Consider the following 16,876-nt stretch of genomic DNA (forward strand, 5'->3'; position numbering starts at 1 on the left):
CAAGAACAAGAAGAACAAGAAGGAAGAAGAAGAAGAAGAAGAAGAAGAAGAAGAAGAAGAAGAAGAAGAAGAAGAAGAAGAAGAAGAAGAAGAAGAAGAAGAGGAGGAGGAGGAAGAGGAAGAGGAGGAGGAGGAGGAGGAGAATAAATAAGAAAGAAGAAGAGGAGCAGGAAACTGCTGGATTAAAGAGATGGCTCTAGAGGTAAAAATACTTGCCATACAAACATGAGGACCTGAATTCAAATCCTCAGAAACCATGTAAAGCCAGGCATAATGTTGAGTGTTTGCTATCCCAGTGCTCCTACTTTGAGATGCAGGGCAGGGCAGGGAAGGGCAGGGCAGGGCAGGGCAGGGCAGGGCAGGGCAGGGCAGGGCAGGGCAGGGCAGGGCAGAGCAGAGAGCATCCCCAGAAGCTCTGGGCCAACTGCCTTACCCAGCACAGTAACAGACAACAGAAAAACCTGTCTTGATCTATACCAGAAAGTGGGAACTGAGTCCTGAGGTTGGCCTCTGGCCTCTGTGCACTGTGACAGGAGTGACAACATACACTCAAATACACATACATACACACATGCATATGCACACTATATGGAATCATCAGAGAGGGACACACCAGTAAAGTTCATGCCCATTCAAAAAAAGGAAAAAGGGCAGAGCAGAGAGCTGGCTGTCTCTTCTCTGACATGTGGAAGATGCTGCTGAGCAGCTGCTATGTTGGAGCTGTGGAAACAGTCCTCACCAGCACTGGACTGGCTGGCACTTGATCTGGAACTTTTAGCCTTCAGAACTGTGGGAAATAAATTTCTATGGCTTAAGCCACTTGGTTTGTGGTATTTTGTTATAGCAGCCCGGACAGACTAACACAGTATCAGATGAACTTTGTTAATCAGGTTACATAAAAATCTACTGAGAATAGAACTTTTAGCCAGGCATGACTTTTTAATGTATACTGGCCATTTAGAGAGTACTGACTTAATATGCTGTGGGCACATTTCAATATATAGTATTCTAAAAACCACATTGTTTGCGTCATTTCTATTCTTACTAGCCCAACCTTTTCAGTATTAGGAAGCCCACAAGTTCATGTATCAGATGCAAGATTTCTAGAATTCTAATCTTGCAAAAGTTTAATTTGTATCATGAGTGATAAGCAATGTCATTTGTTTCCTTGAAGCACTAAATACCAAAGTCTAAATAAGTATGGTTTCCAGGTCAGCTGTTCCTTGAGATAAAAATGGTATTTTTGAAAGAATACTATATCTATCAGTTCAGCTCACAGCTAGCTATGTGCACACTTTTCCTCCAAAGTTCATCCTCTGCCTCATGAAGAATAAGTGACAAAGATAAGTACTTGGAGTTGAGACATAGAAAAGTAATGGATTTTACTTGTCCCATGAGAACATTCTAGCTCTCTCTTCCATGACAGTGTATGGTGGGGAAGTAGTGTGACCACTGTGTCCTATGCAGGTGAAACATTTTACCTGCCAGGGCTTCTAGACCACTGCTGTGAATGGCAATATCCAGAGCAGGCTGTGTAATGCCCTGGACTATGGCTAAAAACATTTTGGACCACATAGGCTACTGAATGGGGCTCAAGGACTCCCAAGAGTCCATGAGCCATATTTTGGAGATGAACTCCTATTTAATCAAACAAACCAAAAGAAGACAAACATGAATCTGATAGAGGAAAAGGCTTCACAGGGAATGCAGTGACACTTCCTCTTTCTATTGCCACAGAAGCTCCTTGATACAGGGAGTTCGAAGAGTTCTGAGCCAGCTGCAGCCTGGGTTGCATAGTGAGCACTAGGTCAGTCAACATTACATACCAAGACCGTGTCTCATAAAAAATAATAAAACAAAACAGAAAAATAGTATTAGAATGATATGTGCTTTAATTAGAAAAAAATTCAACTATATGTAGTATAAGGAAAACATCACAATAAGCCCCCATCCCTGTTTCCCAGATTCAGTACTGTCAAGGGTTCATTCTCTGTTAAGACTATAGTATTTTAAAACAAACCACAGACATGTCATTTCACTCATGTGTGTTTTGATATGTAACTAAAAATCTGGGCATTTTCTTATATAACCACAATGTCCTCAGCATACCTAACAATGAGGGCTGGTATCAGGATGCCATCCAAAACCTAGTCCCTAATACATTTCCTTGGTTCTCGCCAATTGATTGGTCCAAACTGGGATCAAATAAAGCTGTACACATTACATTTGGTTTTTATAGCTCTTAATTATCTGGTAAAAAGTTTCTTTTCAAGCTCTAAGAGGCAAACATTATCTGAACTACAGAGAGGGAGCTATGAGTGCAGGGTGCCAGCAGCCATAATCTGGGGGATGTGGGGGCAGGCTTAGGGGTGGTGAATGGAAAAAGACCAGAAGGAAATAACACAAAATGCCAACCATGGCTGTATTTTGGATAGTAAGACTGTGAGTAATTTTTTCTACTTTTTTCTATCTTCTAATGTTTTGTAAAAATATGAATAACTTTTATATTTTTATAATACTTATTTTTTAAAAAAATAACTAAAACATGACTAAAGAAAAGAAAAGCCCATAGAATCATCCTACCTCAAGTCAATAGAAAAGAACACTGTGTCTGAATTGTGCTGCCAGGGGCAGACCTGAGAAATTAAAGCTGCCTGATCTAATGTGCTTCTAGAATATGGGGGTCATAAAAGAAACACTAGGAAAATGTGAACTCCAACATTCACTGGCCTTTGAAGTTTCTTTTGAAAGCAGGTATATGGAACCCAGACCTTCTGCTCAATGAGGGCGAGAAGACAGGTGTAAAAGAGGCATGGGTCTGCAAGGGTGCTGGGCCTTCCTCCAAACCACACCAGATAGGAAGTATGAGGGCTGGTACTGTAGACAGGGTTGTGGGGCAAGGCCCACTGACCACACTCTTCATTCTGTGGTGACCCAGGCCCAGTGACCACATGAGCAATAGATCATTTAGTAAGCCTGGAGATGAGGTAACATCTCTCCCTCACAATCAAGATGCCCATAATGAAAGGTTCAGTACCACACTCTAGGTCCAAGGGCTGACAGTCTAGGACACTAGAGTGGAAAGCCTGAACTAAGCTTGAGATCAGGTAGGAGGTCAGGGTGCCATGGAAGGCCCTGGAAGCAAGAGCCCAGGTAAATAAAGAAGACCATGTCCAAAGCTTGTGTGGCTGAAGCCCCAGGTTGAGTTTGCAGGTTGTGAGGGCTTCTCTTGGTATAGAGGCAAAAGGTTGGAAGGAGTGGTACCCGAATGGACAAAGCTTTGCAGTCTTCCTTGGGCTACTACAATATCCTGCTTTCTGAGGCAGGCACAGTCTGCTATGAGAATGCTGCCCCAGTGTATTTTGTGATTGTTGTTGTTGTTTTTTAATGTGGGTATTTTCAGTACCTGCAAGAAAATTTCTGCATCCCTGGAGCTAGTGCTGATGGCACTCTGCTTTCACATCAGCACTTCTCTCTCCTTTTCTCCATCCTTCCCTGCTCTTCATCAGTAAAAATGTTCCCATTGCAACCTGAAAATAAGCCCCTGTCTTCTGGATCTGTTAATGGCCCCCTCTCACATATCTGCTACATTGAGCAAGTCAAAGCTGTTCAGCTGTGCCTCTCCTCAAAGGGGAAGCCTCTTTCTCTTAGTACAGTGACTACTTTAATCCCAGTCCACTTTGTCTTATTCTGGGGCCTTCTAGAATAAGGCCATTATTGTTTCCCCATTAGACGCTGAATCTGATTCCTTTATATAATTTCTTCATCTCCTCTGGCTACATGTCCTGATTAACCCCAAAAGTCCAATATTTGAAGCATGACTTACGGAAACCAGCTCTCCCCCTGCATAGCCATCTGTCACCACTATACCTCAGCCCTCATCATCTGTTCTTGCTACTGAGGGGTTCTTTAAGTCTAACAGGGACTTGTCACTGAAACTCCATACATACTTGGTCCCTTCCTTGAAGACCCTTCCTCTCGGCTCTGCCAGCAGGAAGCATGTATATCCCTTTGATCCAGCTAAAATGCCATTTCTTCCAGGATCAAGTCCAGAACCTCACACTGAAACCCAAGCCTTGTGACATTCTTAGTGGTGACATTCATATTCACTTAGTAAATATTGAGTGGTATTTGTTGCACTCAGATACCATACAAAGTATTGAAAATCTCAGACATTTCCCCATCCAGACAGAAGTCCATCTTTCCTGGTGGTAGTTGTCTATTCTCCCCTTCCCCTGGCTGCATGTTTTAAATTTCTTACAGTGAAGGCATATTGCAACTTAAAAGCAAAAGTCATTTTGAGACATTTTCACCTGTTTTTTAATAAGTAGATGAGATATTGGAGTGCATTTGTAGGCTGAGTGAAAGACAGACAAGGTGAGGAAGGAGTCCAGTTTGGGAGCCTGGTAAAGAAGGACTCAGCCTATGTGGGCGATTGAGTTCCCATAGGACAAGGGTCAGCTCTTCTCCTACCTTGACTAGAATAAAGGGAGGGGCTGGGAATGGGGCTCAGAAGACCATGGAAAGGTGATCCGATGCTCCCTGTCAGGTTCCCCAGTGGTAAATGTCATTTTCCCTGCACTCCAGGGCCAGTTCTGTTCCATTCTGTTCTCCTGCCAGACTCTTTTTTTTTTATATATAGTTTTTTTTAATTAAGTATTTTCTTCATTTACATTTCCAATGCTATCCCAAAAGTACCCCCATACCCACTCCCCTACCCACCCACTCCCACTTCTTGGCCCTGGAGTTCCCCTGTACTGAGGCATATAAAGTTCGCAAGACCAAGGGGCCTCTCTTTCCAGTGATGGCCGACTAGGCCATCTTCTGCTACATATGCAGCTAGAGACAAGAGCTCCGGGGTACTGGTTAGTACATCATGTTGTTCCAACAATAGGGTTGCAGTTCCCTTTAGCTCCTTGGGTATTTTCTCTAGCTTCTCCATTGGGAGTCCTGTGATCCATCCAATAGCTGACTGTGAGCATCTACTTCTGTATTTGCCAGGCACTGGCATCGTCTCACTAGAGACAGCTATGTCAGGGTCCTTTCAGCACAATCTTGCTGGTGTGTGCAATGGTGTCAGCGTTTGGAGGCTGATTATGGGATGGATCCCCGGGTGTTCCTGCCAGACTCTTAAGCCTGGACCAGAGTTTTACTTCTTCCCCATGGTTCAGTGCTCTCAACCCAAGCCACTTTGCCTTGGTTTTCACTGTTCTGTTTATCCCTGTTGCTTAGTGAGAAGGTGGGCCCCAAATAAGCATGTGCAGCCCCAGCACCCCCCCCATCCTATGAACTTGCATGCTGGGAGTTATGGAGTATCTCAGGTAGCCCTGCCATGCTTCCTCACAGAGCTGCTCTTCATTTCCTTAATGACCCCTGTGGACTTTCATACCATTGACCTGCCAGATGCCACCACTGAAAAGCTTGTATTCTTCCTGGGCTACTGTGGTCCAAAGCATGCTTATGGAGCAAGACTCCCACAGTGCCATGTAGCTTACGGCTTTTGCTAACAGCAGTGCTGGGTGCTGGGTTTCATACCTAGGCACCTACTAAATACCCGAGAAGCTCCAGCAGGACAGTAGCTTCACAGCCTAGGTCTGAGAATCAGAAATCGTTCCCAGAATCTCTCCTCTTAGTCACTACCAGGGGCAGAGCCTAGCTGTTTTATTTCAGGACTGTCGGTGGGACCTCTGTAGCAAGGGAGGGATGGAAGGAGCTGCTGTTCCATATCCCTCAAGTCCCAGTTTCCCACTGAAGACACCAGCCAGTTAGATGGCTTACCTAAGGTCACATCAGAGGAGCAACAGAACTCAGTTGTGAAGCTGTGAAGCTTGAGGATGAAAAACAGAATGCAAATGAAACATTTTCAAGATATGAAATGAGGTGTTTGTTTCAGTAAACAGCAGAACAGGTTATGGCGTGGAGTGTCTTTTCAAGGACAAGGGGCTTTATGAGCTGGCTTACAATGGACCTGTTCAAAGGAAGGCTGGGGTACTAGGTTCACCAGGCAGAAGATATCTGTGATGTTTCCTGGATCCAGAATTCCCCCACCCCCAACCCCCACTGCTGCTTCCCACATTCTCCTTCTTTCTCCTTCCCCTCCTCCAGTTTCCTTTCTGTACAGAGAGATGAGTCCCAAACATGAGCCTTTAGAGATGCCTCCTGCCAATCTTGAGGACAGTGGGACACTTTGAAGATTACACCTGCTTGAGTACCTTTAGCCACTGTCACGGGAACACAATTCCTATCTCCTAGCCACAGCATAGCCTCCAGGCTCAACTAGAGTTTCAGTTCCCTCTAGCCCAGTAGTTCTCAGCCTTCCTGATGCTGCAACCCTTTGATACAGTTCTCATGTTGAGGTGACCCCCAACCATAAAATTATTTCATAGCTACTTTATAACTGTAACTTTGGTGCTGTTATAAACCCTAATGTTACCATCCGACATGCAGGATGTCTGATATAACCCCAAAGAGGTTGCAACCCACAGGTTGAAAACCCCTGATCTAGTTGCTGTATGTGGCAAAGATTTGGTTTCCTCTGCTTCCTTGTCTTTGGTTTAGAAGCTCACATAGCTGTCATTAGATCAGGATGGGAAAGGACCTAATCTCTCTTGAGACTGAAGGACAAGCCAGTGAGTGATAAGATTGTATAGTTAATTCCAGCTTCTTCTTATGCAGACTCTACCATGTACACAAACTGACTTAGAACCCAAACAGGCTGGCTGACTTGGAACCAGCCAACCTGTGTTGCTGGGCTTCTAAGGCACTGGTCCTGTCCCAGCCACTGGTGGTCTTGACACAGCAAGAGCAAGCCTGTGAGATGAAAAGAGCTGCTGCTGGTGAGGAGGCAGCCTTGCCACAGTTTCATTCTACCCTGCTGTCTTTCTCTTGTTGTAAGAAGAAACCTCAGTCTCGTTCTGTCACCTCAGGCCTCGGTTGAGAGAGGGCCTAATGAAGGAGGACCCCCAACTCTGCCCCCTGCTCATCCTGAAGCCACCCCACAGTTTTTGACTAGTTAGTCACAGGTCATTCCATAAGGAATCAGCTTTCCTTCCATCAAGCAACTTCCTGCCCTTTGCTGTCCCCGCCTCTCCACCTCTGTCCAGGTCATTTTCAGACACTTTGTTCTTGACACCTTTTTCTATCCTGTTGGCCAGGATGGCTGGGATGGCCAAGACCATGGCCATGTTGGCTGGGATAGCCATGTTGACCAGGCTAGCCTTGCCTTCATAGCTTTTAAGAAGCAGCAGCAATCTGCTGCCCCCAGGCACCACCACCACTCCAGACAGCCTGCTTTTGTTCCAGTCAGGAAAGTGCTTCTTTCTGCCTTCCAGGCTTTTTGAACTAAAAGTTCTGTATGAGGAAGCCCAGAGGTTCAGAACTCATTTCACATCTAGTTATTTAAATTTAAAATTATGTGCTTCTCTGCCATTCGGTATTCCTCAGGTGAGAATTCTTTGTTCAGCTCTGAGCCCCATTTTTTAATGTTCAACATCCTTAATCATCAGGGAAATGCAAATCAAAACAACCCTGAGATTCCACCTCACACTAGTCAGAATGGCTAAGATCAAAAATTCAGGTGACAGCAGATGTTGGTGAGGATGTGGAGAAAGAGGAACACTCCTCCATTGTTCATGGGATTGCAAGCTTGTACAACCACTCTGGAAATCAGTCTGGTGGTTCCTAAGAAAATTGGACATAGTACTACCGGAGGAACCCGCAATACCTCTCCTGGGCATATATCCAGAAGATGTCCCAACCGGTAAGAAGGACACATGCTCCACTATGTTCATAGCAGCCTTATTTATAATAGCCAGAAGCTGGAAAGAACCCAGATGCCCCTCAACAGAGGAATGGATACAGAAAATGTGGTACATTTACACAATGGAGTACTGCTCAGCTATTAAAAAGAATGAATTTATGAAATTCCTAGGCAAATGGATGGACCTGGAGGGCATCATCCTGAGTGAGGTAACCCAATCACAAAGGAACTCACACAATATGGACTCACTGATAAGTGGATATTAGCCCAGAAACTTAGGATACCCAAGATATAAGATACAATTTGCTAAACACATGAAACTCAAGAAGAATGAAGACCAAAGTGTGGACACTTTGTCCCTTCTTAGAATTGGGAACAAAATACCCATGGAAGGAGTTACAGAGACAAAGTTTGGAGCTATGATGAAAGGATGGACCATCTAGAGACTGCCATATCCGGGGATCCATCCCATAATCAGCTTCCAAACGCTGACACTATTGCATACACTAGCAAGATTTTGCTGAAAGGACCCTGATATAGCTGTCTCTTGTGAGACAATGCCAGGGCCTAGCAAACACAGAAGTGGATGCTCACAGTCAGCTATTGGATGGATCACAGGGCCCCCAATGGAGGAGCTAGAGAAAGTACCCAAGGAGCTAAAGGGATCTGCAACCCTATAGGTGGAACTACATTATGAACTAACCAGTACCCCGGAGCTCTTGACTCTAGCTGCATATGTATCAAAAGATGGCCTAGTCGGCCATCACTGGAAAGAGAGACCCATTGGACTTGCAAACTTTATATGCCCCAGTACATGGGAATGCCAGGGCCAAAAAGTGGGAGTGGGTGGGTAGGGTAGTTGGGGGGGATTATGGGGGACTTTTGGGATAGCATTGGAAATGTAAATGAGGAAAATACCTAATAAAAATATAAAAAAAAGAAACATTATTAAAAAGTGAGTAAAGGTGTCTGGAATATGAGAGCTAGAGTTTAGAATATTGTCATTAATGATGGAAAGTAAATGATTCTGCTGTCATCACACTGCCTTTAATCCCAACACCCCAGGAGGTAAGGAGAGAGAATCTTTGTGAATTTTAAGCCAGCCTAGTCTACATAGCAAGTTCTATGATATTCAGAATTACATATAAGGGCCTACCTCAAAACATATATACAAACAAAATCCAAAAACCAAAAAGCTAAGAAACTGGTAATTGGAAAATAAAATAAAATAAAATAACTTAAAAAAAATGCTCACGGAATAGAATGGAGGTTCAAAGGTTTCTTCACGCCTTTATATCTATAAATTGTAGAAATGAGGTATAATTGTAGGAATATATTTGAGGTATATTTTGATTCTCATCATCTACGTTACGACCTTCCGCTAAAAAGAAAAAAGTGTGTGTGTGTGTGTGTGTGTGTGCACACGTGTGCGCGCGTGCGCACACATCCACATAAATGCACTAGATTTTTTTTTTAGTCTGAACCTTCAGGTATGGACCTAAGAGTTTGCATGATTCTTGAGTATTTCCCACCTGATTGCCCAGCTTTCCCTGGTGTGTCAAAGTGATGCTCAAAGGCTGTGTACCTGAGGTTGGGACCAGCAGCACTGGGTAGGTCAGGAGGGGGATACCTCCTTAGATAATGGGTTTCTCAGCCATGTGTCTTCAGTCTGTGGAGGGACTGTGCTTAAGCTGACATTCTGAACAGTGGCACCCCACAACATTCTGAACAGTGGCACCCCACAGTATGTGCTAGAATCCTGTGTAGAGTTCAATGTGGCCTGAATCCTGTGGTTATGCAAAGGAGGGAGGACACGATCTCCTCAGGGGTTCTGTCCATGTGTTCCCTCCTCCTTTTTTTTTTTTTTCCTACATTTTCCATGAAAAGCCCTTTGTCTTCTGCCACTGGCCCTGGTTATGGACTTGGTGTTGATGTGAGTACAGTTTTCAGATTGGAAATTAATGAGGTGTTCCATTGAGAGAAGCCTGACTTCTACCCTGGCTGGCTGGCTGCTCCCAGGTTTCCTCCATGTGGGTCTTTGCTGCTTTCTCTGTGGGCAGCTGCCCTTGGCTGGCATTCTTCTATTGGCTTTCCCCAGAGGTACTTTCAAGACTGCTTTCCCAGGCTAGAAACTGTTCTAGTACATGTCAGCTGTGCCTCCCACAAGTCCCGAGCCATGGTAAAGCCAGACAGCCTTGGCTGAGAAGGGAAGTTCGAAAAGGCTCTCCTTTGTATGTTTGTGAAGAAGGCTGGCATAGAGTGTCAGGGATGTAGGAACACAAAAGAGGAAGGGAAATCAGGTAAAGGTGCTATGGGAACCAGCACCTAAAGTAGAAAGTTTGGTAGTGTCCATGTGGGCATTGGAGAAAGGCTGTCTTGACAAGAAGGAAACAAAGAAGCAGAGGTACCTATTAGGTAGAACAGGTGCTTCTAATAAGATAGTGTAGTGTTAGTAGGCATGTAGCCAGGCTCTGGTGAGGAATAGTAGGCAACATAGGGTGACACATGGCTGCTAGTCAGGGCTCAACAATTAGAGGGTACTAAGGAAACAACTGATGTGTAGAGCCAAGACATGTGGGCATGTAGGCAGAAGAATATCTAAGAGCTTTGTACAACTTGCTGTAAAGGTTTGTGCATAAAACTTAGAATGCTCTGAGCATTCATCAGATTCTACAGCTGTTCTTGCTCCAACTTTGTACAGCAGAAATCTGCTCATTGTGTAGTAGTTACCTTCACTTGAGTGTCATGTACTAGGAAGGAGGATGCAGGCCACAGGAGGCCAGATGTCAAGACCTAAGTGTGGGAAGGAGTCCATGAGCTAGCTCACTGGGAGGTGTAGGAATGAAAAGGGTGGCACACCGTGTAAGCTGCCACCATCTGTCAGCAGGCTGAAAACAGACTGCCTAACACACATGAACACAGGACTGAGCTGAGGGAGAACTCATTTGGGAAGAAAATTAAGAAAAGAAAGAAGCTACATCTCCAGAGAAAACTTCTTTTTTTTCTTTTTTTTTTTTTTTTTTTTTTTTTGGTTTTTCAAGACAGGGTTTCTCTGTTTATAGCCCTGGCTGTCCTGGAACTCACACTCACTCTGTAGACCAGGCCAGCCTCTGCCTCCCAAGTGCTGGGATTAAAGGCATGTGCCACCACTGCCCGGCCAGGGGAAACTTTGAGACCACAAGAATGAAGAGGTCACAGCCATTTTCCTTATGAAGGAGGCTGAGGCTCCATTCAAGAACTGTGGGTATGCTCCGATCTCAAGCCTGGTCACTTGGATGGCTTCTTGTAGAGACCTTTAGCTGCATCTGTCTCCAGACTGCTTGCCAACCCCTGGAACTGGCTCTGAAGCTGTCCTTGCCTATAGCATGCAAGGCCTTGTGAGTGCTAGGTATGAGGCCTGATTGCCAGAGAAGACAGGAACTCATAGAGTCTCTTGCTATTTGCAATAGGGATCATTCTTGGAATAATCCGAAAAGTAGAGTTTAAGAAATTTTGAAGAAAAAAAAATCTAATATTACAGATTCCAGACTTGTTATATAGAAGAAGAAGAAGAAGGAGAAGAAGAAGAAGAAGAAGAAGAAGAAGAAGAAGAAGAAGAAGAAGAAGAAGAAGAAGAAGAAGAAGAAGAAGAAGAAGTAAGAAGAAGGAGGAGGAGGAAGAAGAAGAAAAAGTGAACAGTAGGGACTAGAGAGATGGCTCAGTGGTTAAGAGCACTGACTGCTCTTCTGGAGGTCCTGAGTTGAATTCCCAGCAACCACATGGTAGCTCACAACCACTTCTAATGGGATCCGATGCCCTCTTCTGGTGTGTCTGAAGACAAATAGTGTACTCGTATTAATAAAAATAAATAAATCTTTTTTAAAAATTTAAAAATAATGTGAACAGTAACTGCTGTTCTCCAAGTGCCCCTGTTGTCATTTTTAAAAAGCCATAGTTCTTCCTTTCAAGGAGGGTGATCAATCACAAGGATCACTGCATACATCTAGGATAGAAGCTGTGTTACATAGATTCAGTGTGTGGAGAGTTGCTGAGTTCCTCTCTTTCCTTCTTTCTCTAAGCCAGCAGCCAGCCGTCATAGTCCCATCTCGTGTCTCAGGCAGCTATCCTATCTTCTCTTCCCTCTTTGTGACATTGATGACCATTCATCCAAACAAATGGAAACACTTCCCATGGGCCATTCAGTGCAAGTCTTCCATGTGGCCTTGCTTTGTGCTGGGGAAGAGTGTAGACCTCAGCTGTCTCTTGAATTCTGCCAGGGCCTGGTAGTCTAAACTGCCAGAGGGCAGCAACCTCTGCATTTTATTCATCCATGTGGCACCAGTCAGAGCACACACTCAGTGCTGAGAGAGAGAGAGAGAGAGAGAGAGAGAGAGAGAGAGAGAGAGAGAAATTAAGTACAATCAGTCTGTCTTTGCAGATCCTTGAAGAGTGGTTTGGCCGCACTATCATCCGTTCTTGCACCAAACTGAGCTACGACCATGCCCAGAGCATGATTGAAAATCCAACTGAGAAGATCCCTGAGGAAGAGCTTCCCCCGATTTCCCCAGAGCACAGCGTCGAGGAGGTGCACCAGGCAGTCCTGAACCTGCACAGCATTGCAAAGCAACTCCGCCGCCAGCGCTTTGTCGATGGCGCACTCCGTTTAGATCAGGTCAGTGAGTCTCTTTTGTTTTATGTGGTCTTGAGTTTGGCTTGTGCCCAAAACTCAAGGGTGAGAAACAGCCTGGTGGCCTCTTCCTCTCCACCTATTTCCCCTGCCCCTGCCACACCATGGTAATATGAGTTAGGGTAAGATGGTATCTGTGTATAGAGTTCTGTGACTCCCAGCTGCTCTTACCTGGAAAACCTGTGTCCAGGATTGAATTCTCACTTGTAGATGGCATGGCTGTGACAGGTCCCTGGGACAAAGAAGGGAGGAAGGACATATTTTTGGCTTGTGGTTTCAGAGGTTCTTGGAACATAGCTCTGTTGTTTCTGGCCCATAGTTGGGAGGTGGCATATGAGAAGTATGTGACCCAGTGGAGCTGCTTGTCTCATGGCAGCCAGTAAGCAGAGAGACAGAGGCATGTGAAGACAAGATAGACTTTCCAGGGCACACCCCCAGTGATATTGATGAATCCAACAGCTGGTTCTTTGAGAAGATAAGCAAGATTGACAGACCCTTGGTCCAAGTAGCCAAAAGAAATAAAGAAGACCCACATTAACAGAGTCAGAAATGAACAGGGGAACATTACAACAGATGCCTAAGAAATCCAGAGTTTCATAAGGGCATACTTTAAAACTGTACTCTATTAGAAATGGATGAGTTTCTAGATTCAGTCAAACCACCAAAATTAAACCAAAAAGAAGTCAACAACCTAAACAGATCCATAACAAATAAGATTGAAACAGTAAAAAACAAAACAAAACAACAAAAATCTTCCAGCTAAAAAGAAAAATCCAGGGCCAGATGGATTCACAGGAAAATTTTACCAGATGTTCAAAGAAGATCTGCACCAAGTTGTCCTTAAACTATTCAAGAAGTAGAGGCAGAGGGGACACTCCCAGGTCTCCTCTGTGAAGCCTTTATGTCACCAGTTCTGTCCTCTCATGGAGATTACTTCCTCTGCTCCTTGATTCATGCTTGGTGTCCTGAGGCTGCAGCCCACCTTCCTGTCATCTCCACCAACAGTCCCTTCCTGATTCCAAGTGGCTAAGTTGATGCTAATGACACCAGAACATGTGTCTGACCTTTCTGCCTCACTCAAGTCTAGCTTCTTTACCTGCCTTATCTGCCTGACTGCCCTTCAGCAGAGCAATGGTGCTCACTCACCCTTCCTTATGCAGAAAGCAGTGCTTGATGCCCACAGCATGGCACACAGGCTTCCCAGCATCCTCTTCTCCCTCTGATACACTGGTGCATTATACATGTGCCCCCAACCCAAGTGTACCAGTTGCACAGGTTGTTGTAATTAGTGCTTAGACTAAACATTAGACAGACAGATCAAATACAACTCTTGAAAGGAAGCTGTTTATTCTGTAAACACATCCATGTTTTAGAAAGACAAGTCTTCAGAATTTCTTTAGGAAGACTGAAGTCACTTTACAAATGAATTGTGGGGCTTAGGAAAGTCTTTAGAAAATGAATTGGGTTTAGTTTTCTCAAAAAGACTAGAAATCTATGATGTTGGCACCTATAATCTCATCTCTCAGGAAACCAAAACAGTAAGATTGAAAGTTCAAGGCCATATAAGATGTATGTCAAGATCATGTGGCAAGGAAGAATAAGAGGAGGAAGCAGAGGAGGAGGAAGAGGAAGAGGAGTAGAGAAAAAGAGGAGGAGGAAGAGGAGGAAGGAGGAGGAGGAAGAAGGGAGGTGGAGAGAAAGGCAATAAAAAGAATAAATTTAGTTTTCTCTCACTCTGTAGCTCAGGTTGAACTTGAACTCATGGCTAGCCCCCTGCCTCAGCTTCCCAAATGGTAGGATTATAGGTGTGAGCCACCAAACCAGATACTAACTTGTATTCTTTAAGTCTTACTTTTTTTCAAAAATGGTTTAGAAATATATATCTATGTAAACTGAGTTATAATAAAAAATGTTAGGTTGTATATTATGTGTGCCTTTTCTGCATGATTCTCTTATTTACTTAACTTTTACAATGAAAAACCAGCTGTTACCCAAGCCCATCAAATGAGGAGGTTTCTGAAGTACCATTTCCAGATGTTTCCCCACCAAGATGCTATAATAAAATTCAACTGGGTTAATTCATCTGTGAAACTGGAGGGAGGGGGAGAGAAATAGCGGCAACTTATCTCTCTCCCATTGGAAGAGGTGTGGTCATCAGCGTAATGACCATAGATTATTGATGGAGAATGAGCAGTTAGTATGTCTGATACTCAGAATTGTATTGCTGAAAAGACTTTAGATATCTGTATCCCAGTGGCCCTCCTAACTCATAAATGAGAAGGCTGAGGTCCCCACAGGTAGATGGGTTGCTTATTGCCAGGCATCCAAGTAGCTCTTTGTTTGGTTTTCCTCCATTTATTACACTATGCTGACATAAGAGAAAAAAGTTTGCCTTTAAAGTGAAAGGGGAAAACACCCTCAAAAACCTAATTAGGTTCCAGTTAATTAAGGTTTGAAAGTAATGAATTTGTATCCTTGGAGTTGATCCCTTCGTTCGCCAGAAAACAAGTCTGTAGACCCCCACATTAGATGGAGACATCAATCTTTGCAGCCAAGGACACTGGTGAGACCGTTTATAAATCAGCTAAATGGCTTTATTCAGAAGCCCTGCGTTTGTTCTCCCATCCCTGTTGCCTTCTTTGCCCTCAGAAGTCCATTTTTCCTTGGTGCCTTTTCAGTGGCCTGCTGTTTGCCATTGTTCTCTGAAGCTTTGTCTGCCGTAGTTCACTGTGGCATGTTTTGGGTGGCAGTCCTTTAAAAGGCACATCCTTTTATGTCAGCAGCAATTAGAGATCGGTCTTCAGCCAATCCAGAGGCTTTGCCTCTCCGAGAAATCAGTGTTTGATGACCCTGAGAATGAGCAGGGATGAAGTCCGAGGCACTAATATGGTGCCTGTTTGCAGAGTCAGAGACGCAGGCTCGATAAGTGCAGAATGGCAGAGCAACTTGCTCACCTAGAGCTGATTTTAACAAAGTTTTCTTCCAAAAGGTGATTCTCCTTTGCCCCAGAAGCAACACCGGCTTCCAAGGCTATCTAGTGATTTTTGGTCGCTGAGTTGAATAATGACCCTTCTGAGTGGCTTGTCTCTGAATCCATGTTTTCTGCTGCCAGGGTAGTTCAAGGACTTGGTACAGATGACCACTTTAATTATTTGTTTATAATATATGTCTCTCCTGAATCTTAAAAGAGGCCATAATGGGGCCAAGACTTCTGTATGGGTGGAAGAAAAGAAATCACAGTGATCCCTAATATCCATATCCTGAGTTTGATGCAAGGGGAGCTATCTGAAGGCTTCTGCTCCTGACTAGCACAGGCCAGCCCTCAGCAGCTGCCATCTAGGGGGGAAGATAGATCTGTCTGGCATGGGTGTATTTAAGACCCTGAATCCCTTTTGGGGTTCTAGCTCAGCTATTGTCTTCAGAAAGGATATGATGGTAAGGTAATGGGGTGCCAAACAGATCCTCAATACTAAGACTAACGTTGGCTGATGTCAGGAAACTCCACACCCTGCTTTCTGAAGCTCTCTGAACCTGTTTCCCTTGAGCCAGGTTAAGACTTCTATGCGAAACAAACTAGAAGTTTGCAGAGATCAGACAAGGTCTCCCACAGGCAGTTAAAACTATGAATTCAGAGGGCCTTGGAAATCAAATGAAAAAAACCTGAGAAAAATTTATATAAAGTAAAGGAGGCTTTACTAAGTTCTCAGCTCTGTCATCTATGAAACCTACTTGACACAGTTTTGAGGCCCAAGCTCCATGCAGTTTCTTTGTAAAGGTAGCCTTTCTAATGGAAGACACTTTTGAATACCCTGGGACTCAAGCTGTGTGAGTCTGTAATGTTTGATCCTAACCTAGCCTAGCCTTTCAGTCAGTGTTGGCAGGCTTTCCCAGGAAAGGCCAATCAGTAAATGACATGAGCTCCTGGTTCATATGGTCTGTCTCTGACTCAGCCCTGCCTGTTAGTGTGCTCCAAATGAATGGAGATAGTTGAAGGTCACTGAGACTTGGATTTGATATCATTTTCACAGACCACAAAATATTATTCTTCATTTGATTACTTTTCAACTATTTAAAAATGTAAAAATTCTTCTTTGCTCCCCGGCCATGCAAAGCAGGTTAAACTGTGTCCCACACATCACTGACCCTGCTTAACTGACCAACAAGCTTTTCAACCCTATTACCCAGCGAACCTTGAGCAGCTCATTACCACTTCCCCAGGAAGCCAGGCTAGGTAATGGAGAACAGTTGGGCTAAGTGACTTCTCAGGATGGTTCCATACAATTAAGTAAATTATTCTTTTGATTAGTACCACGCTTAGGGGTCCAGTTGGAGGCTGGAAGTAAGAGTGACTGACCCCCCAACCCCAGCACAGTTCTTTTGCCCTTCCCAAGGTCCAGTCCCTTTAGTGTGAAGCCAAAGAGTCAGCACTCTCTTTACTCCTCTGCAGGACC

The 16,876-nt window shown here is 44.3% G+C and overlaps 1 protein-coding gene across 3 annotated transcripts in view; it reads left to right on the forward strand.

Moving 5' to 3' along the window:
* The window catches only part of Dis3l2 (DIS3 like 3'-5' exoribonuclease 2), a 357,736-nt gene that overhangs the window by 284,557 nt on the left and 56,303 nt on the right, over positions 1 to 16,876 (forward strand). For all 3 annotated transcript variants that reach the window (XM_029476858.2, XM_021163217.2, XM_029476861.2), the window contains one exon: positions 12,177 to 12,410. In XM_029476858.2, coding sequence (XP_029332718.1) covers positions 12,177 to 12,410 — 234 coding nt within the window. The remainder of the gene's footprint in view (positions 1 to 12,176; positions 12,411 to 16,876) is intronic.

Source organism: Mus caroli, unplaced genomic scaffold, assembly GCF_978045245.1.
Source record: "Mus caroli unplaced genomic scaffold, Mus_caroli_1 scaffold_1, whole genome shotgun sequence".
Classification (NCBI taxonomy): domain Eukaryota; kingdom Metazoa; phylum Chordata; class Mammalia; order Rodentia; family Muridae; genus Mus; species Mus caroli.